The sequence below is a fragment of the Neodiprion fabricii genome, chromosome 5 (assembly GCF_021155785.1).
Source record: "Neodiprion fabricii isolate iyNeoFabr1 chromosome 5, iyNeoFabr1.1, whole genome shotgun sequence".
Taxonomy (NCBI): domain Eukaryota; kingdom Metazoa; phylum Arthropoda; class Insecta; order Hymenoptera; family Diprionidae; genus Neodiprion; species Neodiprion fabricii.
The window spans coordinates 8042988-8069518 of NC_060243.1; the positions used below are offsets into that span (position 1 = coordinate 8042988).

General features: G+C 35.8%; 6 protein-coding genes and 1 long non-coding RNA gene across 17 annotated transcripts; 4 read left to right on the forward strand and 3 right to left on the reverse strand.

The window, feature by feature from the left end:
- LOC124183417 (pentatricopeptide repeat-containing protein 2, mitochondrial-like) lies at positions 1 to 2158 on the forward strand. Its single transcript, XM_046571877.1, has 5 exons — positions 1 to 208; positions 520 to 1049; positions 1210 to 1509; positions 1574 to 1678; positions 1881 to 2158. Exons 1-5 carry the CDS (start codon positions 127 to 129, stop codon positions 2040 to 2042), a joined length of 1179 nt encoding a protein of 392 aa, XP_046427833.1. The 5' UTR covers positions 1 to 126; the 3' UTR covers positions 2043 to 2158.
- Positions 898 to 25853, reverse strand: LOC124183413 (tetratricopeptide repeat protein 37). 4 transcript variants are annotated; one of them, XM_046571869.1, is made up of 15 exons: positions 25815 to 25853; positions 8963 to 9142; positions 8427 to 8760; positions 7942 to 8318; positions 7428 to 7843; positions 6863 to 7333; positions 6597 to 6751; positions 6401 to 6536; positions 5963 to 6330; positions 5447 to 5766; positions 5065 to 5361; positions 4722 to 4982; positions 4054 to 4437; positions 3718 to 3979; positions 898 to 2464 (listed from the first exon to the last, which is right to left on the reverse strand). In XM_046571869.1, exons 3-15 carry the CDS (start codon positions 8750 to 8752, stop codon positions 2305 to 2307), a joined length of 3933 nt encoding a protein of 1310 aa, XP_046427825.1. In that variant the 5' UTR covers positions 8753 to 8760; positions 8963 to 9142; positions 25815 to 25853; the 3' UTR covers positions 898 to 2304. The 4 variants fall into 4 exon arrangements, with proteins under 4 accessions (XP_046427825.1, XP_046427824.1, XP_046427826.1 ...); XM_046571868.1 differs by lacking the exon at positions 25815 to 25853 and adding an exon at positions 9366 to 9558 and having other exon boundaries at positions 8963 to 9192; XM_046571870.1 differs by lacking the exons at positions 5963 to 6330; positions 6401 to 6536; positions 25815 to 25853 and adding an exon at positions 9366 to 9558 and having other exon boundaries at positions 8963 to 9192.
- LOC124183421 lies at positions 10123 to 12273 on the forward strand. Its single transcript, XR_006870977.1, has 3 exons — positions 10123 to 10306; positions 10808 to 10958; positions 11087 to 12273. It is a non-coding gene; the product is annotated as an uncharacterized LOC124183421 (long non-coding RNA).
- LOC124183420 (peptidyl-prolyl cis-trans isomerase 5) lies at positions 11905 to 13892 on the reverse strand. Its single transcript, XM_046571885.1, has 4 exons — positions 13679 to 13892; positions 13063 to 13270; positions 12789 to 12973; positions 11905 to 12274 (listed from the first exon to the last, which is right to left on the reverse strand). The coding sequence occupies exons 1-4, from the start codon at positions 13769 to 13771 to the stop codon at positions 12140 to 12142; spliced, it is 621 nt and encodes a 206-aa protein (XP_046427841.1). The 5' UTR covers positions 13772 to 13892; the 3' UTR covers positions 11905 to 12139.
- Positions 15201 to 18426, forward strand: LOC124183418 (peptidyl-prolyl cis-trans isomerase FKBP8). Of its 2 annotated transcripts, none has more exons than XM_046571878.1 (5): positions 15201 to 15373; positions 15788 to 16108; positions 16245 to 16444; positions 16683 to 17285; positions 18123 to 18426. In XM_046571878.1, the coding sequence occupies exons 2-5, from the start codon at positions 15800 to 15802 to the stop codon at positions 18139 to 18141; spliced, it is 1131 nt and encodes a 376-aa protein (XP_046427834.1). In that variant the 5' UTR covers positions 15201 to 15373; positions 15788 to 15799; the 3' UTR covers positions 18142 to 18426. The 2 variants fall into 2 exon arrangements, with proteins under 2 accessions (XP_046427834.1, XP_046427835.1); XM_046571879.1 differs by lacking the exon at positions 15201 to 15373 and adding an exon at positions 15412 to 15700.
- LOC124183415 (zinc finger protein 83-like) lies at positions 18493 to 25803 on the reverse strand. Of its 3 annotated transcripts, none has more exons than XM_046571873.1 (4): positions 25734 to 25803; positions 20533 to 21742; positions 19883 to 20448; positions 18493 to 19782 (listed from the first exon to the last, which is right to left on the reverse strand). In XM_046571873.1, the coding sequence occupies exons 2-4, from the start codon at positions 21731 to 21733 to the stop codon at positions 19168 to 19170; spliced, it is 2382 nt and encodes a 793-aa protein (XP_046427829.1). In that variant the 5' UTR covers positions 21734 to 21742; positions 25734 to 25803; the 3' UTR covers positions 18493 to 19167. The 3 variants fall into 3 exon arrangements, with proteins under 3 accessions (XP_046427829.1, XP_046427831.1, XP_046427828.1); XM_046571875.1 differs by lacking the exon at positions 25734 to 25803 and adding an exon at positions 22670 to 22742; XM_046571872.1 differs by lacking the exon at positions 25734 to 25803 and adding an exon at positions 22024 to 22156.
- Positions 21971 to 25869, forward strand: LOC124183419. Of its 5 annotated transcripts, none has more exons than XM_046571881.1 (7): positions 21971 to 22107; positions 23265 to 23349; positions 23442 to 23566; positions 23778 to 23997; positions 24130 to 24262; positions 24502 to 24735; positions 24838 to 25652. In XM_046571881.1, the coding sequence occupies exons 2-7, from the start codon at positions 23335 to 23337 to the stop codon at positions 24993 to 24995; spliced, it is 885 nt and encodes a 294-aa protein (XP_046427837.1). In that variant the 5' UTR covers positions 21971 to 22107; positions 23265 to 23334; the 3' UTR covers positions 24996 to 25652. The 5 variants fall into 5 exon arrangements, 4 of the variants coding, with proteins under 4 accessions (XP_046427837.1, XP_046427838.1, XP_046427840.1 ...); XM_046571882.1 differs by lacking the exon at positions 21971 to 22107 and adding an exon at positions 22666 to 22766; XM_046571884.1 differs by lacking the exon at positions 21971 to 22107 and adding an exon at positions 22967 to 22989.
- The last annotated feature ends 662 nt before the right edge of the window (positions 25870 to 26531 follow it).

Sequence of the window (26531 nt, forward strand, 5' to 3'; positions counted from 1 at the left end):
TCGAGATAGTAGCAGTCTTTCCGTCGTCCATATTCTAACCGTGATCTAACTGCGGAGCTGTATGGAAGCAGCTAACGAATTTATTTGTGAATTAATTGAGAAATTGATAATTTTCACCATTTAGTCATGGCTCGTAATATTCAAAGTTTATTGAGAACTACTTTAAATGTGTTCAACAAGAGTATTACACAAAATATTTGTGTCAGTGGTAAGCACTATTTTCACTACAACCTTAACTTACAATAACGCTGTTAATTTTCCGATAAAAACCGACGATTGAAAAAAAGGTTCAATAATAAATTTTATATTCGCTGAGGAATATAAAATATTTTTATATATGCACTCAAACCCCACATCAAGCTTAAATTTCGTTGTTGTTATCCATTTAACGATCTAGACCTAACTTCCGCCGGTCGAATGCCGGGTTTTCGTTGGGAAATTTTTCTTACTTGTATTTTTTCTGTATACTTACGTTTAAATTAGAAAACGCATTGGTAATTTTATGAATTTGGATTCAAGGTACAAGAACACTGTACGCAGCTACAGTGTTAGGGTTGGACAGTTATCAAAAACAACGTCAGAATGTTGAGCAGCAATTTCTTAGCATGAGCGATAAATTCCGTGAGAAAATGGTATCCTTTGTTGATGGGGAGTCGAAGAACATGGTATTCACAGAAGATCTGAAGAATATGTTACATTTAGCAAACGATAATCCGACTGACTTGGAACTGCTGTCGAAAATGTTAATCAAATTTAACAAACAGAATAAGGAATTGAGATTTGGCTCATTTGTATTTGGACCCGTCGTTATGCGTACTTATTATTACTTAGACAAAACCGATGAAGCGTTGGCTGCCTTCAATAATCCTGAATTGGAAGGATTTTTCAATCAAGTAGTCAGCTGTCAGATCCTAATGGATTTGTTGTACAATCATGGAAGATATGCTGAAATCAGACAAGTATTTGATACTATTGAGTCCAAGAACATCCTGGGTACTAGTTTCCCAAAAGATGTTGTCGTCTTAGTTTTTGCAGCGTGTTACAAAGAGGTAGGCAACTTTCATAGATGAGTCACTTGCTGTGTTCGATAGTATATTTTTGTCACAGAAGAACTTTGTCTTTTCAGAAAATTTATCCTCACTAGTTCTACAATCACAGTATCGATGCTCTGCATGAATCATTAACAGATGTACTTTAATTTTGTTTCAGAACTCCACCGAGAGTTTTGAGTATGCTTTGAACTGTTATCAAAAATTAAAAATGAGGGGTAACTACCTAGTCCGTAGAGCTGCCACATTCTTTGCAGGACTTGCCTTGAAACAAGGAAGACCCGAAATCACAGCAGAGGTTATGTTTAATGAAAAACAATTCAATTATGTCTCGGTCAGACTCCTCAAGGTTGCAGCTCTGTCGGATCTTGACAGGCTCGACGATGTATTGCCAATACTGAGAAATTCCCTGAGTAATGACCGCATATCTCAGGTCAAGCATCTTTACCCGATAGAAGTGGTACGTGATTATTGTATTTCTGATCTACTAGATACTTGACTCATCATTGTATTCATTTATTTAGTTGGATAAAGTTCAGAAAGCCATCGAGAGAGCACAGTTAGATGAGAATGATCCCATGGTGACTGTACTCAGGCAATTAAAGTCAAACGATCACATCGAAACAAAAGTGAGTAGACTTTAACTCTAGATTAAACCTATCTGATTAATATTCATTATGTTTTTGATGAAAAAATTTCCTATTTGGACGACAAATTGTGGTTAATAATATGTTGTATGTAAATCGTGCTGTTCAAGTCGTCAGATACTCTGATCTGTTAATTATGATTACGAATTTATAGCTAAATATTATTTTTCACATTTAATTGCAGACATTGGATGACGTTCTTTGTACGACAATAATTGGTCGCATTAAGGATCAAGGGCAGTACAAAACTCCTGCAAATTTCAGAACTAGAGCATATAACCCAAGTGAAAGAACACGTAGACCATACAACGAATATCAACGGACTGGTTTGAAAGACCTAGTTTAGAAGTGGAACGGAACTTGGAGCATAAAACATTACAATTCGTGTAATTAGTGACGACATAATATAAAAATCACAATCGAATGTAAACCTTATGCAATACAAGTCGTTAGTAACTCATAGTTTCTCTGTTTAGACCGTTAATACAGATTTATAGGATATCCAACGTACCAAAACTGGTGAAATCTTCCTTTAATTCAGGATATTTCCTTTAGTTGATTGCATACAGAAAAATTAAATTCATCGAATAGTTTTACCAATACACAACTTATCCTGATATTACGATTCGGTCAGCCATAAGACTAGCCTTTCTTTCGTTGTTTGATAACCATTGAGCCATGGGTCTGGTCATTGCAAACCGCCGTCGTATGATGGAAATTAACACCGTCATCCAATGAGCGCTTGGACTAGAATCTTTGAAATTCGATCTGAAATGGAGGGAAAATTTCTACATATAAGGTTTGTTATGTGTAGCAAATATTAGGTATATCAGGACTTCCAACGCCCGGAGTAAAGCAAAATAGTGGCATTAGTATCATCAATTACGAAAAATAGTTGCACAAATAGTGTCACCCCAGGCCATCTACAGTTACCTTTATTGAGAATAATTTATACTTAAAGGATCTAACAGGGTCGTAACAAACCGGTAAAACCGGGAATAGTTAGTGAATTTTGTCTATCGGGAAAAGTTAGGGAATTATGATGGACCATAGAGAAAAATACACTTTTTTTATAAATCGTTTTCAAACTTCAATTATGCTTAGTAAATTCAGTTAAGCTAACTTTCGGAAATGGTATCATTCAATTTCTAATTATTTGTGTGAAACGAAGGAATCCAAATTTATATATTCAAGGTGCACAACTTCTGGACCTTTTGGTTGTAAGATTTCCCGGACATTACCTAAGTTTTGTGGGAAAACGTCAGGAAATCCTGAATTATTTGACGGCAAAAATCAGGGAATTTTGTTTGAGCAAAATTGTCACCACCCTATCTAACAATAATGTAATAAACCAACCTTTTTAAATTCAGAAATCAAATGAGAAAAATTAAAGTCGTGGTACAGCGTAAAATATTTTTATAAAAAACTGATACAGTAATCATGAAATACTGAAGAAGTTATATACGATTTTGTTCTATGTTAAGCGGGAGACTTTTATGACACGGGACTTAGAATTTTCCATAAATTTTTTTATTTAATCATTCTACGAAACGTGAATTGTTTAAGCAATTTCAAATTTTTTCTTCCAAGTTAATATTTTGGAAATTGCACGGGATAAGTTGAACAAAAAGCGGTTATGAATCAAAATTTCAAGTGGGTATATTTGGCTTGAAAGGCCTCAGCTGCGTATGATCTGTGGCATACCATGCCGCAGCACTTTTAAGTCAATCACTGTTTTAAAATAATTGAAGATATAAATATTTTAAAGAGTGTTTTTTCGATTTTTGAATTTTTATGCTAAATTTCAACATTGTTTAACTTCCCAAATATTCAAGTAAAGAAAAGTTGATTTGCAGATTAATTTGTTCCATGGCATCAGTGAAACAATTGCAGAAGAATAGGAAACATCGAGGCCAACTTTTCATTTATTTCACATGCAGCTGTCACCAATGCTAGAAGCATGTGATTTTTTACCATGTGATACGACATCTTTTCACTTTTAAAGAAAAAATAATAATTACCGTGGAAGAAGTGCTGCAACCAATGTAGCCCAACTTTCCGCCATATAGGGAAATGAGTGTATTGTCTTTTCACTAGATTTCAATCCTTTATCACCCAGGCCTGAAACAAGATGACTAATCGATGAGGTACAGCTCACTTTTGCCACGGTATCTGTACAATTTTTTCGGCCCAAATATAGAGCCTTCTCTGCACTGTTACCAATGATTTTTGGCTCTGACTCAGGCAACAAACGCACCAATGATACCCATGATTCGACATCACCTAGCATTGAAACAAACATCCAACTAACAATCGTTCAAAAATTGTTAAAATTCGATCGCTAGGTATTTACTTACCAGGATGTCTGTGTGCAGCTTTACTCAATACTCTAATAGCAGTTTTACGGTCATCTTGAACAACATGCGCGTAAGCGGAGAGCAAAGTAATATGATTTCTGTGTTCTGGATGATCCTGATATGGCTTCAACTCCCTCAGAACCAAGGCAGTCAAGTTAATGTCTTGATGAAGTAATCCGAGTGCAGCTGCGGCAAGGAGTCCGGAAACGGTTGGCGGTTGAATTCGAATGCATTGGAAAAGTAGAGTCTTTGCATCATCAACGCCTTGAAACATGTAGGCCATAGCTGCCATCGCGCAAAGTACATGCGCCTTATCTGAGCCATCGCCTGCTAGCCAATGCAAGGCTGCTTCGTAAGCACCATAAGATTCTTCGTATCTCTCGGCTACTTACAACAAGAAAATTGTTTTAGCAGCACTTAAGAGGAGGTGAAATGGGGATAATTTTTTTGTAATGGTGACCTATTCAACAGGTAACAGGAAACGATACTAGTTTTTCATTTCAAGTAAGTTACAACCAAAAACTGTAAATACTTCAATAGAAATGGTCACATGCCATGAGATTGCCTACTTTAATTACAAGCTCGAAATAGCATATTCGAGAATTGAGAAAACTGCAGAAAGAACAGACAAACTTTTCCTGTGATCGTATAGATTGAATGATGCATACCTTTGAATAACGAAAGAGCAAGCTGACAGTGGGAATTGAAATCAGCATTTTTTATACCCTGACAAAGTTGAACAGCTTCATCAAATTTATTGAGCTGTACTAAACTGCGCGATAAGTTAACACGCAAGGAGTCTTTCTCATTATCTTTGGTGGCTAATTTTAAAGCCAACGTAAATGCCCTGACTGCAGGGTTATACAATTTTTGGCGTTCTAGTAATAAACCATGAGCATTCAAGGCACAGGGATCATCAGGAACATGTTCTGTAAAAATTTAATTTATAATCTTATTCCATAATTACATAAATTCCTTAGAATAGCTAGTCAATAATAGTAATTGACTTACCGAGGTACCAATTTATCCCGTCCATTGCCACAGATACCGCATGCATATTTTCAATTGTGTATATATAGAGAGGATCTTTTTTTGCTTCGGAGTTTAAAAGAGTTGTTAAAACCCAATGAGTGTAACCCAATGCAGCCTGATTGTGATACCCTAACTGCGTAGTGTGCCTGAACAGATCCATAGCTTCTTTTCTAGTCATTTTCTCAGCAATTAGAGCCTGACCTATCCAACTATTGTTATACCCAGGATCGACTCGTTGAGCTCGTGAAAATGCTTCGTTTGCCCTATAAGGATCGCCTTGAAGTTAAGGGAATAGAAATAGCGAGTTTTTAAAATTGAAATATTTTTTGGTTAACCGGTGTCAAACACGAAAAATATATACCCAAATGTAGATACAGAGTTCCTAAGTTACTCCAAGCTACAGGATTTTGCAATTCCATGTCAATCGCCATCACATAACAATGCTGTGAAAGGGCGTAATTCTTAATTTCATGTGTCATGCAGATCACACCCAATAGATTCCAATGCATCCAAGAAGATGGTGCTATTTTTATAGCTTGCTTAGCAGCTGCTGCAGCTTTATTAGCCACGTCATGACGATCGGAGACTGAATTCATTTTCAACTGTGATAAATAACAGGATGCCAAATCATGCCAAAGTAATGCAGAAACTGGTGATAAACTTAATGCGCGGCAGTATGACCTAGAAACAAGGTGATATTATAAATATTTACAAAATCCTTTCATAGTTTAAGACTTCAAATAGCTCTCTGTATTATAAAAATATGTCACATAGATGCCATGAAAACGGTGGTAAAGGCAGAGATTATATTATGAAGACTATTTATCTCACGGAAATTCCAAGTCTCTTTACTTAAAATTAGAAAATTGATTATTACTTTATGGACAATGAGAATATATCAGCTCTTTCAATTGTTACATGCTGTTCTTGAGTTTGAGATTTGACTAGGCCAGCAGTAATTTTCATGAAGCAATACTTCTTTGGTAAAGTTGCTATTTGGTAACAAGCATCACCCAATAGTTTCCAAATGCAAGAAATCCCACTATTTTCTGTGATAGCTGTAGTCAAGTAGTCAGCAGCTAGTTCTGCATTTTCTCTTGATCGACCCAGCAGTTGTTTACAAGCATATTCTTTAGACAAGCCAAGTAATGTTTCTGCTAGTCCTTTTAATGCTGGGATATAGCTCTGTTCAGACAGTAAGACTTGCTCGAAATCTTTTTTGGCTTCTATAAATTGACTCAGTATCTAAAAGAGTATATTGGTTGAAACTGGTGCAAAAATCGTATAGCTCGAAGAATTAACTCGTGATAACTACCAGTTTAATGTTAGCTATTTGTATCATGGGATATAAAGATCCAGGAATCAGTTCCAAGGCACGGTGGTATGATTTGAGTGCTGATGTATGAGCTCCTCTTTCCAAGTATGCATCAGCCAAAATCTCCCAGCAATGGCTGTAGAAAAATAAAATGAACCAGATACTCATATCCGTGATCACAATATTTCTAACTTACTTGTCATTCGGATTGCTCCTTATAACATTACGCAATGAGTTTATTGCCTGCTCAGGTTCTCCCTGGTCTAAATAATGCAAGCCCAATTGAAGCCAAGCCCACTTAGGTCCCCCTCCGTACATTGTTACACGCTGCAGCAACTGCATGTTTGCTTCCTATAGAACATATAAAAACATTCTGTTATACATGCATCTCAATACCTGATACGGTTTCAGAAGAAATTTCAGCCTGCTTTGGTGATGTGTTGTTCATAGGAATATACTTACACTGTTTTTCAAGAGCCTGAAAGCTGTACTAAGACCGATTCCTGCTTCTTCAGAGGCTGGATTGATTTGCAAGGCTTTTTGATAACATTTTCGACACCGTTCCAAGTCTTTGCCATATCGTTGATAGTAGTGACCCAAATAAACCAAGCACTCCCAGTTGTAAGGATCGGCATGAATACCTTTCAGAAATGCCATTTGGCTGTGATTGTAGTCACCCATTTCCCAATGAATTTTTCCCAGCACCAACCACGCTTCCGAGTTCTCTAAAGCTGAGCCAAGAACATCTGCAGCTTCATCTAATTTTTTTTGGTTTTTTAAGGCAATCGCTTTAAGGACGGTAGCTTCGACTTTTGTTTCCGAGTAATTTTCAAGTTCCTTCAACAAGTCATTTGCCTTTGGATCCTCAAGTTGAACACGCACACGTGCCAATATTAATTTAAATTTGTGCGAAGACGAATCTCTGCTGATTCTCTGGCAAGTGAATATTTACAAATTTTCAATTAATCCCTCATTTGCCGAATACAAAAAGCTGACATTGTTAAAATTTGACTAAGTCAAAACTCACATCTTCAATCATTTCCATAGAAATAGTCAAGTCTTTTGAATTTGCAGTTCGACTTATTGCCTCGAACATAGCAAGTTGTATCTTCAGCTCTATCTTGCATGGAGTGTCAGGTTTTATTAATTGGTTAGCGCGGGCAGCTGCCCTTTCAGCTTCCTCAAAACAATAGAGTTTTAAATTAACTTCCGCTAAAGCCACCCACGGGTGCAACCAGTTTGGTTTAAGAAAAACGACGTGATTTAAAGTGTCCCTTGCCTCAATGAAATTAGCACTTTGGTATAAATTTACTGCTTTAGCCATCGCTGCCATACTTGAATCGGCGTTCAGAACTTGTAGTGTTTCATAAAATGGTGTTATTTCTATACCACTGCATGAACCATTTAAAATACTTTTCTCTGAATACACTCGACAAATCCATTCTGAGAATAAAGAGTGCAATTAAAGTAAAGAAAATTACAGCAGGGGTGAAAAGTTGTAAATAAATTTTATCAATACGAACAGTTCCCTATGCACCTACCCAACGGATATGTGTCATCAGAAAACTCTTTGTGCATACTAGCAGCTTCTGTAAGTAAAGCATCTAATTTTCCGATATTATACAGAATTTTCAAATATTTTCTGTAATATTCTTGCCTATTAGTTACATTGACATCTTTGCACACCTTTGCAAGTGTATCTTCTAACAGAGTAGAATATTCCTTTAAATCTTTTGGATACTGAGTTAAAATCTTCGCCAAGCTAGAACTGATTATTCTTACTCTATCTTCGCTCAACATTTCTCTCTCTTTAAGCTGGTTAAAAGTTGATATAACTTGTGCCAAGGCTGTATCATCTTGTATTTGTAATACAAGATCCACAATTTTGTTGATTGTGGGAGAAAACTTTGCAGAATCGCTAAAAATAATTGATTAAATAAGTTTTGTGCAATTAACTCTTATCAAACACAAAATTAAGGTAGTTCTGAATTTTGTTCAGATATGAAAAATTGTTAATAAAAATTACCTATCGACCTGCAACAGTTTGCTGTGAGCTGTGATCAGTTCCAGCAGCGCAGAATGGTTACTTGGTTCTCGCTCGTAAAATGCAACTAAACCTTGCCAGGCCAAAATGTTATTGGGCTGAAGTTCTGCTGCCTTTTTGAGAGCTAACGGAGCTTGAGATCTCAGTTCTTCTACTTCCTGCATAGCGGCCCCAAGCAGGACTAGTGCTACGTAATTCTGTTTATCCTCCTTAAGGATGGTTTTACATCTTTTTATAGCTTCCTTGAATTCTTTTTGCTTGATCAATTCCCGAGCCTCTTTCAATCCCAATTTCATTACTTTCGACATATTGATGTCTGAAAAAATTGGTGAGATTCTGAGCTTGACTAAATAATCATTGTGAACTTGATTAATTGAAAGATTTGTGAATTTCTCACACATTTTCTTAGGCAACTTCAAACAAGGAAAGGTAAAAGAACGGACAATATCTTGTAGAAGCAATTGCAGTAGTGTTTATATTTATGTGATCGGATATCTTTAATTTATTGTGGTACATACCCGCGCTTATTTACAAGAATATTCGAATTTACATAGATGCGGTAGTCTTCAATGAGAATTTTTGCAGTTCTGTTCAACGAGATATTTTATTCCGGTTCCATCATTCTTGTTTAAAGACTGATCTGTTTTTGAAACTTGATTTTATATCAAGACATAACCACAAGTCCGCAATTACGTATACTGTAGGTTTTCAGTACTGACAGTACGGTCAGTCGATTTCCGAATACGCCCTAAAAAATTGTACGCGTTTTGTCTCCGTTTTTTAGTTCCTCTACGTGGCGCTAGTAGACTTCTGACACGCTCGCTGCCCTTGCTAAGGCTGACCCCGCGTAAGCTTGTCAGACTACTACTGGCGCCACTAGTGGTGGAGATTGGCGGCAGAATCGAGAGACATTTTGCGAACCACTTTTAGCAGCGTGTGTCAGGGGGCTGGTCTTACACACAGGTCGGGGAACTCTGGTGGTGGGACTGGGGGTAGGCTGTGCGAGAGAGATGGAGATAGGTTGTTGACCGTCTGTGGTTTTGAAATTCCTTTCCGTCTCTTTCGCACAGCCTGAATCCCTCGATAGCAGCAACACTCGTGGTCACTAGGCGAAACGGCCGGTGCTTCAATAGAGGACACCCCCACCACTGAAATTTTCAGCGAGTTTGAAGACCCGTATATAAGATTGTGTGTCAGAGTCACGGGTCAGAGTATCAAATTCGTCGGCTGATGAAGATAGAAATTCTCATTGGAGCACCCAAGGCACGGGGGCAACGGCAGCGGCCTATACTTACCGACTCACTAATGAGCGGCTCGCCAAGAATTCCCCTTAAGAAACAATTATACGGTATGTTGTACGGTATGTATATGTATATGTACGTACATACATACTTAAATTCTCCACAAATTCGGCGATTTTTGGAAATTCGCGAAGCATCTAGCGGCTTCCAAAATGCGTTTTTGTTTGTTCATATTTTCTCGAGAACCATGTGAATAATAAAAGCTGGAGAGCAATTAAGAACAATTTCAAAACAATTATTAGGTGTAAAAATTTTCAATAAATTGTAGGGTCGCAGGCCAACTTCTCGTAGGTCGATGTACACGTCAGTATTCAACCGGCTATCTTGGGCAATCTTCAATCATCCTCTTTGTGGGCAACGTTACAGACAATAATAGTCTGGAGTACAACAGCGCACGCGTGATCAAAAGCATTAGATATATTAACCCTTTGCTCCCTTTATATTTTCCCGCTCTTTCTGATCGAACGACGATCTCGCCAGAAAAAATATCTGGATTACTCCAGGAATATAAGCTCCATGAATACGACCGGTTAAAAAGTTGCGCTACACGTGGACATATAGGTAATTGAATACAAAGCCGGCATCTGTCAACAGTGTCGTTGATGAGCGCTTTTGACCATTGATACGAATCATAACGCTTTCGAATTTGGGAATTTCGAATGAAAGTACTTTTAATGTCGAATTTTATTACAGAAACCAGTTGCTTTGCGAAACTTCAATGTCGAAAGTATTTTCGTTAGAAATTCTTAAATTTGAAGGCGTTATGATGGAAAAGGTCCGTTTGAACGTCACCCGATAGGACACCAGTATTATTGGGCAACAAAAAAATCGGAAGCTGTATTGGACACGAGATTTATCGGACACAGCCCGATTGGACACTAGCTGAGCCTTCAATTAATATTGTAACATATAATGAAGTTTTCAAGTTTCACTGCGCCATTGACGCGATAATGTGATACCTTTCAGTTCTGAAAAAATCGAACGTGTACTAAAATATTAATTTTATTGTATTGATCATATTAATTTCCTTTTCAGATTAACGCACTAGTTTTTTTTTTCTAGTACATACAATGAAGAGGATAAGATAATTTATGCTAACGGAATATTGACTTGAATACAATTCTCAGTAGATAATTGTTATTGATTGAAACAATCTTCCCTACGACCATTGAAGCGTTTATGATGTTAGGGTTCAACACCTTATGTTTTCAGTGTATGTTTTTCATTTTTTATTTTGCTATTCGTACCTTTGTCTACTTCACCTAATCAGTACATTTTTGTCTTTTTCAGAAAATTTAATTTCTCTTTTACCTATTTCAGCTAATAATTTTTTTCTCACAGGTTGTTGAAGTTAGTTTTTTCACTACACTGAAAGGAAGAAAGTGTCCAACCCGAGAACACATATGTTTTATTATTTATTCTCTCTGCCAGTGCATTGATAAATAATGGTGTTCGTTTTCCGAAATTGTTAAATCGGGGCCCATATTATTTGACAAGTACATGCATTTTTTATATCTCTTCATACAATAGATTAATGTTCAGTAACTCCATGTGGTTAGATCCTCATTTGACACAGATTGTATTAATTGTTGCGGATGTTAGAAATTTACTAAAAAATACTAGTTAACCATTAACAATCGATTTTTATTAAAATTTATTGTCCATATTATAGATCAGGTAGAATATTTATTGGTAAATCAAGAAACAGGGTGACGCGGTATGAAGATGTTTTTTAGAATTCCAAAAAACCACTGCAATAGCAATTTACTATGATAAATATACTTTGAATCGTCCACTGTTTTCGTGATGCTAAATACGGATCGGGTACCTACATGCGTATGGAGTCGAAAATTACTTCGAACAGTTCATTTTGGATGAGTGTTATTTCCGTAGTAACGGCTGCGATTATTTATTGCATATCTTTTCTAAAAAGTTTTTTAACATGCTGACCTTTCACGCGATTGCTTGAAGATACCGTATTTTTTCTACATACAACCGTGCACGCTTAACGCTGTAACCTTCAGCTGTTTATATGCCTTTACCTTCAAATGGAGAGCTTACAGAAGCGTTGAAAAAAATATGCGCGATTGCAAACGAAGAAAGAATTTTAGAATGTAGACAATAAGACGAGGGTATTTACAAATAATGGTGGCAACAAATTTTACAAAATTTTAACAAATTTATTCATCGACATGACGTAAAAATGTAGTTGTAGATTGAGAAAATTGTTAGCCTATTTCATTGTTCGGTGACCAATTGTAGCACACAGGTAATAAAACTTGGTCATTTCAACGACGCTACAATAGCATTTCTAATCATAAATGATTTATGCATCAGGCCTCAGTAGACGTGTTGAGCTTGGGACATTTATTACACCAGTTAGTAACTCAAGGTTTAATCAGTTGCATCCTCTTTAGCAACTGCAAACGGCTCTTCGATAGTTTCAGCACCAGAATCAGCTATTTTCACTTCCTTAGATGGTTTGTCACGACTGTCCGTACTCAAGTTCTCGATTTTCCTCACGACATCCTGGACAGCAAAAAGTTGAATCAAACGATATTCACAAATTTTTTCTGTAACCGCATACGATATTCGAAATTTCTGTTACATTGATAGTGCTGAAGTATTTCGAAAATGTAATAACAATATACAAAAAGTTCCTACAACTTTCATTTGATTTTTCACATGGTATTTCATAAAGCGTTGTGTGAGTAAATAATGTGCATTGAATGTTAGTAGTCTTCTGAACAAGTTGATCTAAGAACTTGAAAGTATATAGTCTTGCTAGGTTGATTATTAGATTTGATTGACTGTTTCAAACGAGTTTATGGAATGTCTCGCTCATTAAAACAGACTGACCACACTTGTTCTTAATTCTATCAATTGTAATGATGAAAAGTTGATCATTTTGCTAAGAAGCCTTGGCCATCTACAGTTCATAATATTTCTCCAAGTGGCAAGTCTGAAGGAATCTATTGTATAAAAATTTATAAATAAAGTGATTAAGCTAAGTATTCTATAAAACAGAATAATATGAACTAACCATTCCCTTAATTACTTTTCCAAAAACGACATGTCTTCCATCGAGCCAAGGGGTTTGCTTGACGGTGATGAAGAATTGTGAGCCATTTGTGTCTTTGCCGGCATTGGCCATGGACAACCATCCAGCACCGTAATGCTTGAGCTTGAAGTTTTCATCAGCAAAACGTTCTCCGTAAATACTGCGTCCTGTTTCGGCATCATGTAACAAATGAAAACTGTAAATTTTGAAAAGAAGGTTGGCTATAATTCGAAGCTTTGAAGAATTTACTACGAACCGCCGGTTCCGTCTCCTTTTGTGAAGTCACCACCTTGGATCATGAAGTCACGGATTACCCTGTGGAATTTGCTTCCCTTGTAACCTTCTCCTTCAGGTTTTTTTGCAAGCTCGGCGAAGTTTGCTACGGTCTTTGGAACAGTTTTACCAAACAAACCAATCTCGATTCTTCCAGCTGGTTCACCGCCAATTTCTATGTCAAACCATACCTAAAACAATAGATATTCTTAATTAGCAATCACATAAACCTCAAGTAAAAATAGAATAATAAACAATTATGTGCGTTTCCGCAAGGAAATATTTTTTCACTGCTTCCATCAAAGTTGACGCCCGAAGGATATTATTCCGAAACTTGATGAATTAAAAAAAGAAAGAATATTAAGAGCAAACAATCATTGGGCGTCTCTCTCGTTTTGTCTTTGTCATTATTTTTCTGTGCGGGCATGTGACGATTATAAAGAAAAATATTGAGAGTTGAAAAAAAAAGTGAAGCAATCTATTCGAATCTATTTATTTCGAAGGATCGTATCATCATTGTTATTTGGTAATGCATAGTTGTTGAACTTTTTTCTTTGTCTCCCCGTGCCGACATATTTCAACAAACTCGTATCCCTTACCTTATCTGTAACTTTGGGTCCTTTTGGGGTGTCGGCGGTACTCCCAGAACATGAAATCAGCCATACGAGGCCGAAGATTAGTAGGAGTTTCATTATTTATTAATGAGAATAACGAATCGAGATGTGAAGGAATGTCAGGACGGAGCGGCGGAGAACCGGGAGAACCGAGGACGAGGGATACCGACCTAAACTGACAACGGATCTTGACGCAGATCCGACAGAAGCAATAGGTGGTCTGCTCTGATTGGCTGAGCATTTGCCACGTATATTACAGGAGAGAGGTGCCGCTTTGAAACGAAGGCTTCTCTACTCTGGAGAAATATTTTTTAGTCGTGCTGCCGTATTTTCGTCGATATACGTATGTATGTACGGGCATACGTACGTAAATACATACACACGGCAACTGATCACTGTTTTACGATGAGAATGAATAAATATTATGCGTCATTTAACAGTTTAAATCTCAGGCGAAGGTATCGAAGAGAGCAAAAAACATGGTTTACCGTTTCTATTGAAGAAAAAAAAATGTACAAAATGATCAATTTCTATATTACGTCTGAACTATCGACTATATACGACGCTTCATAGTCTAGCAGCTCAACCAACTTATAAATATTTTTGATAGTCAACGCACTGTGTAGTCAAGTCATCTTGAATTCCAAAAACCTTCATATATGAATTACCTTCATGTATTCTCGGCACACAAATGAGTTATTTTTATCCCTGTATTTTCGTAAAGACTTGACTATTTTTTTTGGAGCAAAAAACGTTCGTAGTATGGTTCCAGTGTGTCTTCTGTTGTTTGACACATATCTTTAGTAAATTTAATCCGATAATGAATTATTAAATTCCGATGTCCATTTTTCAAAGATCAAGTTCGAGGACTAGAGGTAAAGATAATGGCAAAGAAAAGAAACTCTTTTTATGCAACCCTATCCTGATTTACACGTTTTTCCATGCGTGTTTTCCGTAGACAAAGTACCCGTTTCTATGATGGTCGAATGAATCTGCGAATGCACATGCGCAGAGTACTGAAAAGACCACTTCTAAGTCCTCAGAGTTAAAAGTGGTCTTTTCTCTACTGGACGCATGCGCTGTCACGATCAAATCTGACATTACGCGACCCTAACCTCAATTTTGTGCTTCGTGAAAAAACGCATAACATACTTTTGTTATATGAAGAATTTAGTGCAAAAAGGAGGCAACGGTTTTTTCACGTCGCGTACTTGCAATATTTATCTTCGGCTTGACCTACGACTTATATTGCAAGCTGACGCTCGGCTCGGAAAGACCGAATTTGCCTCCTTCGTACACACTATACGATTTCCTCAAACATCTTAGTTGAAGATAACGAAAAATTTCGGTTATAGAAATGAAAAAGGACAAACACATTTAATTGATCAGCAATTATTTTGTTTTACGATAAGCCGAGCAATACAGAATTCTTCGTGATGACTTTACGTACCTTTTGAAAGTTCGGCGTTTAAATCGTCTGCTAGCAGTAGCGATCGGTTCGGGCGCTAGTGGATACCATAGGCGGATACATGATTCATTGTCAGACGAGTTGATTTCTCGTGTACTGCGCGGTCGTGCGTTTGACCGCGGTGTTGACGAATAATTATCGAAAAAACCTGTGATATTAATTTTCTACACAACCCAACGAGCCGTTCGTGTGAATATTCCGAACCAGTAAAGGTACGTATAGACAAATTCCATAACTCGCGTATAATTTTTTTATCCCTGTGTCTGTCTGGTTATATTCATAGAAAGTCAATATCGTGCGTGATGTTGAATGATGATTTTGCACAATTCGTCTAATATTTTGTGCTCCTACTTCGGTGAAATAATAAGTTCAGTTCGGCATTCTTTGTTTTACTCGCTTTTGAAAAATTCTTGCTTTGTTTATGAAAACGACCGTGACGAATCATAACATAACCAAAATCAGTCGTCAAATTTTTACCTCGTAATAAAAATTTGCCGGTAACTGTTAGCCGGATTATCATAATCTACGAAAAAATAGAAGTATGGAATGTTATTACTTGACACGATGATTTACGTGTATATACAATTGCTCTTTACAATTGTATCCGACTTTTCTCTTGTCATTAGAGCACTGTCGAAATGGATAACGAAACTGTTGATAACGCTGGCAGTCAAGCTGATTTCATTCAGAATGAGCTCAACTTTGATGTTGACCTGAAAGATCCTTTAACAAAAGCTACGCTTGAAGATCACGAAGAAGATGAATGGATGGATGTACTAGGTGTTGGTCAATTGAAAAAGAAGGTAGTCAAAGCTGGACAGAAAGGAACAAGGCCAAATCGGTCAGATATTTGTAGCATTAATCTGACTGGAAAATTGGAAGATGGAACTGTCGTTGAAAAGTATGAAAAATTCACCATTCAATTGGGAGATGTCGAAGTGATACAGGTATGATACATTGGCAATTATTGAATTAAAGATATATAGAAACTGTTAACAGTCATACAAAAGTGTTTTTATGGCGTATTGGAATAATTCAATAAGTTTTCTTTTATGCCAAATAATTTATATATGCATAAAACAGGGACTAGATTTGGTTATTGCATTAATGGATGTTGAAGAAGTTGCTGAAGTTGAAGTTGAAGCTCGGTTTGGTTATGGCGACCTAGGAAGGGAACCAGACATACCTGGTGGTGCTAAACTTTTTTATACTATCGAGTTGCTGTCTGTTGAAATGGAACCAGAAATTGAAACCTTGGGAATTGCTCAAAGGAAAAATATTGGGTAATCAAATGAGTTTGTAGACTTGGAAGCTAATTGACATGGCTTGATTAGGATTTTTGCAATCTTTCTCATTCCATTTTTTCTCTAAATTCATTCCCGTCGCTTTCCAACTTGGAAGAAAAAATCAAATAATATGCACTCTTACCATAAGATTATTCTGTCACTTGTATAAACGGAATGGCAATTCATGTAATCGAATATACTATTATTATTTCATAAAATATTCCACGTTGCATAGGAATAAAAAACGGGAGCGAGGAAATTGGTGGTATTCTCGAGATGAAGCATCGCTTGCAGTTCAATGCTATAGAAGAGCTTTGGATTATTTGGATGAAACTAAAGGTGGGATAAATTATCCCCAGGGTGATCAGGAAGAGTCTATAAGTAACGCAGACCTCCAAGCTTTGCTAGAAGATCGTATGAAAGTTTGTAATAACCTAGCAGCAGCGCAAATGAAAACAGAGGCATATGACGCAGCATTGAAAAGTGTGGAAAATGTCCTGAGATGTCAGCCAAAAAATGTCAAGGCGTTGTTTAGGAAAGGTAAAATTTTACAACATAAAGGGGAACGTGCTGCTGCCTATGCAATTTTGCTACAAGCTGCAAAACTGGATCCCGACTCGAAAGCAATCCAGCAAGAATTGGCTATTTTGAAAGAAAAAACAGCCAAAGATGCCAAACATGAAAAAAATTTGTACAAAAAGATGCTCGGAACAGACAAGCAAAATGGTTCGCCAAACAAAAACACCAATAATCAAAACCCAAAGACTACACCTTCCACTATAGCATGGAGTTTGATTGGAGGGGCTGTTGCTGCTATAGCAGGAGTTATTGTGTACAGGTATAACATTTTCTAAACTTAATACATCATACTCTCAATACATAATGTACATCCCACAATATTTTACTTGCTACAAAGATGGAAGTCGATGGATATCACGAATGAAAATTAGAAAAAATGTTTATGTTGGCCTTGTGTGTGTTACTCTGTACAACATGATTATTTGACTTTTATTGAATTACTTATTTTGAGAAAAAAGTCATTTTTGATGCTTTATAAGAGCCGACAGTGTCCTTGTGACAACAAATCTGATATTCTAACTTATTGAATTTTTGTTCACTTTGTCTATAATACGATATATATTTTGGTGTTTATTCTCTAAGAGGTATTGATGTTACCTTAATATATTCTCGGTTTTCTTATGATTGTGGTTTACTTGCATTTATCAGAAAGAGATTTATGATTGATATCGAGAATCATATTAGCGTACCAAAAACGTAGCATTTCTTTTTCAATATTTAAAGACAAATACTTTACATGTAAAGGGATTCAAGGTTAACTCTCTAAAAAAGACATAATTTTGTAACAAATCAAATTAGTAGCAAAACCGAACATTCCTTGAAACATCATAGATTAACAACAATTATTATAAACGAATTGTAATTAACCTTACTCTGCATGCAATCTGAATAAAACAAAGTGAAAAAAAACCTTTGATACGAGAATTATACATACAAGCGAACTAAGCACTGTACGCATTGTATAATAAACTAAAATCATTATTTTCTTCTACATTGAAAACAATGGCGTGCATTATCTGTGCACACTTGCCCTTGACAAATTTGTTATCTATCGTGTTATGTGATGCTTAAAATAATTGAATCATCATTAATAAAGGAAAATTAGCTGCAGTTGACTAAATGAATTGACGACATTAGTGCGATTGGATTTTTTGGAGATATCACTGCTTGGCGAGAAGAGTCTTGTGCAATTGCGCATATGAAACTGAGTACTCTGTGTTGCTTGAGAAGTTTTCGTTTAAAGTGGAGTTATACTGGATAACTAAACTGTCGTTAAATTCAATGTTATAGACTGACTATTGAGTGATAAAACTAATACAATACTTGTTAAATAATAGGCATCTTAGAATTAAATCAAGTGTGAATATTAATTAACCAAATAAATCATTGATTAAATTTAATCTCTGAGTATTGTACTTGTTACATTATTTTAACAGAGAAATTTCTGGAATATTGAAGGTAATGAGTATTTGTCTAAGTTCAATGAAAATCTTCACATATAACAGCACCAGTAGTGGGACCCTACCCGGTACTGAGACACTCGGCTATTTCAACGCAATAATAAGTGGAAATTTCAATTGTTTCAATGAACAAAAATTGAAACAATTAAAATTTCCACTCATTATTGCAATGAAATAGCAAAGCGTCCCACTACCAAGTAGTGTCCCACTGTTGGTGCCGTTACTTATTCTTTGTACCGTTTCAAAGCAATAAGTTTTTATAGATCAATGCTCGGAAATGCAAAAATGTAGGAAAATCATTGTGCAATTATGTATATATTATTTTTATTTCATATTCAACATTCCACCAATGTAATACACGATTTTAAATAATTTATCAATAAAATTTATATGCATTCATTTTTATATATTACAATATTAATACTGAAGTTTTGTCACTTTCTAAAGCTAAATTTTTGCCTCTAGTACCTACATTATTAGGTAACATTATTCAAACTAGAAATTTCTCTTACACGACCTGAAAAAATATAGTCGTGATATCTAGCTAAAAATTCTTTTTTTGCGCACTGTGTTATCATCAAAATATAGATTTTTATTGCAGGGTCAATGTTAGGAGCTCTAGGTAAGACGTCTACATTCTCTAGGTATAACGTGCGATTACTTGTCAAGAAATCTAAGATTTCAGAGGTTTAGAAATGGAGAAAAGGGTTGTGTTAAATAATTTTCAATAGCTGGTAGGCTATCCATTTTACTCGAATTTGGGTCTAACAAGAGCGAAGATTCACCAACATTCTCTAAGGGTAATTCGGCATAACTAACTTGATCATAATAATTTTGTTCTGTATTTAAAATACCATTTTGAAATTCTAGATCAGGGTAGCTAGATAGCCCAAGGATCTCGTTACAATTAGCCTCAAATTGGTCAACCAAATCCGTTAATGGCAGTGTATCCGGATTCGTTACTTCGACAGTAACTACTTGACCAGAGTTAACATCGACCAGAGACAATATTTGAGGCACAGAATCAACCTCAGAAATTGTATTTGACAGTCCTAGGGACATGTCAGCCGATTCTGAGCTCGTAATTGTAGACATGGGAGTAACGTGCGACAATTCCGTAGACAGTTCGGCCATGTCTTTACTTATAAGAAGACGATTCGTTACACTTGCACTAGATTCATCGTAGCTAATCAGTTGACTATCCTTCTTAGATTTAACTCTTTTAGTTTTCGGTTTTTTAGGTTCCTCGGGAATTGGTACCAATCGACCATCTTCAGTTTTCATTAACTTGACCACCTGGTAAATAAATCAAATCATAAGATAAGTTCGATAACAAGTGATTTTGGGTTCACTTACAAGCTTGACAAATATACCCAATCTATTTTATATACATTACCCGCTTTTTCTTTTCTAACGTAATCCTGTGACATGATTCCATGTGCCTTGTTAAATGATGTGATCTTTTGAATGCAGCTCCGCACTGTTCGCAGGTAAAGGGTCTGATTTGTTGGTGAGACATCTTATGTCTGTTGAGCAGGCTGTTCCTTTTGAATGCTTTTCCACATTCTTCGCACACAAATTGTCTTTCCATGTTATGCACATACAGTACGTGATCTTTAAGGATGCTGATCGTAGTGAACGTCTTTCCACAATGTTCGCAAACTATATTTCTCTCTTCTATGTGCAATTGCCTATGCCTTTCCAAGTCGCTTTTATTAGTCGAATGAAACTCGCATCCTTGAGTATCACATGAATATTTCTTTTCATCTCTGTGCACTCTTCTGATGTGCTGATCTAATGCTTTACGCGATGTTAACTGTTTTGTACAAATTGTACAAGTGAACAAAGCTTTTAGAGGTATTTCGGCGTGCATTTTACTGAGGTGCGATGCTGTTTTCAAATGGCGGAGATAGCTATCTTTGGTCATGAAGTTATGCCGGCAATCGTTACAGTAAAACATCCCTGGAAGTCAAATAATTTCAATAAAAACTCACACAGATTTCAATTCTAATTAAAATAAAAGGTCGTATGTAATTTATAGCTTACCAGTTATAGAAGTTTCAGGTTCTTTGGGTACTTTTGCTGAATGTTTTAACCGGTAATGTTCATTGGCTCTTTTCTTAGAGGCAAAACCAGACTCACATCTCGGACATTTATATGTATCATGATTTTTTACATGTATTAGATACTTCTGTTCCATACTAAAAGCCTGAGGACATTTATCACAATGAAATCTTCTCTCCTGACTATGTTTTTCACTATGTTTTAGAGCCTCTAAACTGTTGTCCAATATATCACCGCAGTCTGCACACGTTTGAGCCTTTTCGTTATGATGATTAGCTTTATGCCGATTTAGTAACAGTCGCTTTGGAAAACCTTTTAAACAGATGTCGCATGTATGAGGGTATTTAGTTATCCGCTCTCCATGTAGCCGAAACAAATGAACGTCCAGATGTTTTTTTCTGGCAAATTTAGCGTCGCAATACGGGCAGTTATTTTTCTGATGACCTTCCAAATGTCGGTCCAAGTGTCTTTTGTACTTAAATGTCATTGGGCATTGTTCACAACCTTGAGGCAGTAGTTCGACTTTAATTTTATTGTCGCACGACTTGTCTTCATCGTCAATCTTACAGTCATGAGCCGGTTCCTCTGTGTCTGAGCTTTTCTCAATTTCTGAATCCCTGTCAGTGCTATACTCGCTCTTTGATGGTCCTTTGTGACATTCAGTTTCATTATTTTTTTGCGCTTTGATGACGAATTCACCAGAACAAAGTTCGTTGTGTTTATCCAACTCTGAATCATGGATCAACGTATTCTTTTGAATCTGATCGAGCTTCATAAATGCATCTTCACGTTCACCGCATACTTCAACACACGTTTTACAATTACGTTGTAAATTCTCTATTGAAATTGCTAGAATAGATTCAGAATTTTGGGTATAATCGAGATTGTTCTTGGTTTTATATATTTCATGTCCTAATCTAGGAATAATAACATTATTCTTTTCAAATTTGGATTCAGATTTCAAATATAAATCCCCTTCTTTAACCAGGGCGATATCAAGATTTGCCAAATCATGCTCAGTAAATTTGTCCATGCGATGATCCGATGGGAACATTCCAGGAGAACCGGGAGACAAACGTATTCCCGAATCCTTGCTTTCCAGATCGCTCATGCATTCGTTCAAATAATCAAGCGATACTGTGTGGACATTTTCCAAGGATATTCCATCTATTGATTCGAGCATTGAGTCATCCTAGAACAATTGAACGTGCAACAAAGTTGGTTGTAATGTAAATCACAGATCAGATTTTGTTGAGAGATAGTCTAACAACAAGATTGCAAATTAAAAATACTTATATGCTAGAATGAGGTTGAAATGAAATGTACGAGAATGAAGTTATTGAGTATATATGTATAAAAATGGCGGAGTTAAATGAATATTATTATTGGATATTCAGGAATTGAGTAATTTGCAAGTGAGCCTGATTCGAGTGATTATCGAAAATAAATATAATTAATCGCGGAAAATCCCACCTGGTTAGAATACGCCGATAATAAACTAGTAAATTCTTGATGATTTCTATCGGACATTTTATTTATCGACATAATATTTCTTTGGTAAGTAATTGAAAGAAACGCAAAAGGAAGATAATCCAAAACTATAATGTACAGGATATAAACACTATCCTCGATTATGAACGCGGTATAATGTTACATTCGAATAATAAGTAAACTTTGAAGTAAGTTTAAACAACTTCAAATAATAGTAATAATAAACCACACGCATAACTTTCGACTATTTAGAAAGATTATAACAGTTACACAATAAGAATGTCGAAATGTTTAACCTACAAAAATTGATGATTAGTAATTTAACAATAAAAATTAATAATGGTACACTTTAGATCGGAAAAAATAACGGCCCACTGATTTTAATGTGTGATAAAAAAATAGTACAAGGTAATATTTATGCTAAAAAATATAGAAGCTAATCAAATTATTTTGCAATTTTGTTGCTACGCGGTATTAGCTCGGCCATCTTTTATGGCACCACCTGCGCCGTGATGATCAATTTTCTTTCCCGCCAAAATCCACGTCAGCCAAGCTCTCTTAAATATTATTTTTAAACCTCGAATGTCGGCACCGCTTAATTCGTTCGCCTTCTCGCAGAAATATTCACCTGAATTCGACTCGAGGTCTATCAATATAACAAACAAGTTCGTATCTTCCTGAGAGTCGTTCGTTTGGTTCGTAAAAACTGGAATACGCGTTTGGAGGTAGATATTAATTCTGATTTCATTTTAGCCCCAATCTTTCATTCTCAACTCCATTAACAAAACACTGTTAAAGACGGTTATTCAAATGGTTTTGTGTGTTTTGTAAGATCGCGTCTGAACGGTTCCCGTCGATAAAAAAGCTATCGCACATACCTGCGGAGTACTGGTCGCGAAAATATACCTAGGAGTAAGCACCGAAATGTATAGTTATATTTCAGTGGAAGTAAGGGGAGTAACCATCAGTAACCATTATATTTTGATTACATTTTGCGACTTGAGCAAGACAACCCTGTATACCCAAAATAATGCAAATGTATAGTCCCTTGGGTTGCGCTTGTGTTATGCATTTATAATTGGTTGTTAATCTCATTTAATTAATAAATCCAAATTTTTTACCTGCTATCGTACAGAGTTTTTAAACTATCTTTGTTTTTAGGAGTAATGATGTTCAGATAAAATTTGTTAGTATTCATTATTGAACTTTTTCAACTTGTAAAGGTGCTTTAAATAAGGCCGGTTAGATCAGCAATCGGAAGATCATAATTGCTGGAAGAAAAATTTGATCAACATGACTGACGAGGAGGTAAGCTCACATTTCAAAATTCTGGTTTCGAATTATATTATGTGTTCTGCTAAAGTTTACAAGTTCCTTAATTCTTTAATCATCTTTCAAAGGTTGACGAGGAACTAGTTGAATTGAGGAAAGTTAAGGAAAAACTCATTGAGAGGACAATTGACTTAAGGAACGAATTGGACGCCTGGGAAAAGGCAGGAGGCAAAACTCATAACAAAACAGAAAAGTATCAGATATTCATCCCCATACACAAAGTAATATAGAATACATTTTTGCAAATCTTGGCTAGGCGTTACTTTTGAAAGCATTTTTAACTTCCTTCATCATTTTCTGCAAGGTGACCTTGTTATTGAAAATTCAGTGTGTTTTGATTATTGAATTTGTGTATTGTCACTGCTAAACAAAATTTTATTTATGCTTTTTTACCTGACACACAGAGATTTCCTACCCGAAGAAAATCAATTTGAAGATTTGTTTAATAAACATGATCCTGGGAATCATCTGAACAAAAAATGTGTTACTGTATCCAGCTTTGTGTTGGGTTTCAAATTCAACGATGTAGATAAGAAATGGATATCGGATCATAAGTACTTGTACACTGCCAAAGTCAAGTCAAAGGTGTTGGAATTTTTTATGGAGATCACTGTGAATTCACAGGTAACAATATCACCGGAGCATGTTTTCTTATGCCTGAAATGATTGGCTCACTCCTTTTTTTTCCCCAATCACTACAAAGAATGCGAATGTTTACATGCGATCATCTACCGATTATTGAACTCCTTTTTACAGGACTCAGATAAAAATCTTGAAATTTTGGAGGTCGAGTGCCGCTTCGAAACTGTGAAAAAATGCTATCTTCTTGAAATAGCGCCTTGGATTCAGCGGTTCACTGAAGCTAAAGATACGTCAAATTTATTTGGTGGTAAAATGACACTTCTCAGTTATAAATTAGTCATTCCTTTATTTATCATATTAAAATTCCCAAATGCCTAAAAATTGATTACAATTATGTGGTAGATTTTTTTCCAGTTATTATCCAATATCATTTTATAAACATTATGATACAATCTTCATTTGCTAATAGTGGTAGCTTCTATTTATTTTTCTATCTCTTTGCTTTATGCTATCAAAATAAATTTCGAAAATTATTACAACTTTCAGCTGTATCAGATTACACCGAACAAAATATAGTACGCGCAAAAATTCTGAACCAATTAAAAAATCGTGATGTTGTCTCTGTGGAAGAATTTATAGACGACGATGGCGGCATAATGATATTGTTACACTCAAAGAACAACACCGATTTAATCTACCTGGAAGTAAGGTGGATACTGAGATTCCTTGAAAGTATGTGGTGTATTGACAACTTTTTTATAATCTCACAGATCTCTGCTGGTAAGAATCTAATATTATTCTTGTACTCAGTAATACTTAATTATAAAATTAACTTTGTTCAAAGTTCAGCTGAAACACGAAAAATTTTCATACATTTCTTAGGGGATGATTTTTTAACAACCCACTCCCAACTTCTCAAGAACTTTTGCAAGAATAAAGTAAGTCAGACTGAACTTGAGGATCTATGGAACAAATTATGCAATGTAGTAGAACAAGATGAAACACCAAGTGAAACAGGCTCGTCAGAAATACCAATATAGTTGTATTAGTTATTCTGATCTTCAACCGTGAATAATCTTTGCAATCGCCCGGTTGGCGACTGATTAATTCTTGCAATAATTATTTTCATAGTCTTTTGTTTCATTCACATCTTGAAAACACTTCTCACATTTTTAAAGACAAGCGAAGATATTGGTTATAATTTTGCAACTTCACAGTTTAAAAATGGTTTAAGTTGCTAGATTCAGTCTGTCATACACTTTGCACGTTGTAAATTTGTGAGTTTTGAGTTTATGTGTCAAAATATTTGTAACAATATTTTATGGAATACGAAATCAAAATCGTACTTTCCAATTAACAACCTCGCATGGAATCATGCGAAGGAGTGCAATCGAAGATAACGAGGAGACCGAAGCAAACTCAAAAACTCTTTGGGCTTACGCTCCTTGTCGCTTTAATACCCCAAATCAGTTGGACACTGAATCTTCATCTCTATTATCTACATTCTGCTGTTGCTTTAGTAGCGAGGAGAACCGTCAATCTCAGACTGATCGTTTTTCCGTAAATTTTGCTGTAGGAGATTCCTCCGTTACATTGTCCCGAGCACTTTTATGCCTTGACAATCCACAGGTACATTAAATACTTACTAAATCTTGTATCAGTCATCGTACGCAATAAATAATAGTTCTCTTGAATAATTCAAGCAATTTTTCGTTTATATGTGGCCTTTATTTCGCTTCCATATTTTTTGAATATTCTTTATCGACAAAAACACTTACAGATACCGAACGATCAAGTCAGTTATCCAATTTCCGAGGACGTTATTCTTGCAGACCATCGTAGCCAAAACGTGTTGCAACATCCATACGTTATTAGAAGTACACAAATGCTGTTCATGGGATACGACTTGACCTCTTTGCAATCAGTCAATCTTCAACAAAGTCTCTCTCCAAATGAAGCGAGAGGAGAGATAGAGTGATTTAACCAAAGAAGATTAGTATAGTAAAGAAGTAAACACAAGCAGTTTTAAATCATCTTTCATTTGTATGAAAAAAATGTCCTCTTGGTCACGTCTGTCGGGTGTTAAACATATGTACACAGTTTGGATTCTTCAGTATAATATAACGGATCAATATATAATAATCTCGGGGTATTCAAATTCGGGACTCAGCAATGCAGATAACATGTTAAGAGATATTGTACACTACGTGTGTGTTCTATATATACATATATGTATGTATGTATAGAATATATCGTGATGTAAACGATTCGTTATGTACGTTTTATTCAAATCGCGTGTTTATTCGAATTATTCGATGTCAGGAGATGATTACTCTCGTTCCGATTTCGATATTTCTTGTTCTTGTAGAAAAATTATGCACGCACTGTACCAATCCATGATTATATTGACTTTACCGGACTTTTTTTAAAGCAGTTATCTTTTGAGATTTTAATCTGCTTTAAAAGCTTCGTAATTTATCAAAATAACGGAATATAGTGACGGAATAGTATAATAAAAACACAAAATCACGGACATTCAAATATCGTTTACTCGTTGAATTTTTTATTTGTGATTC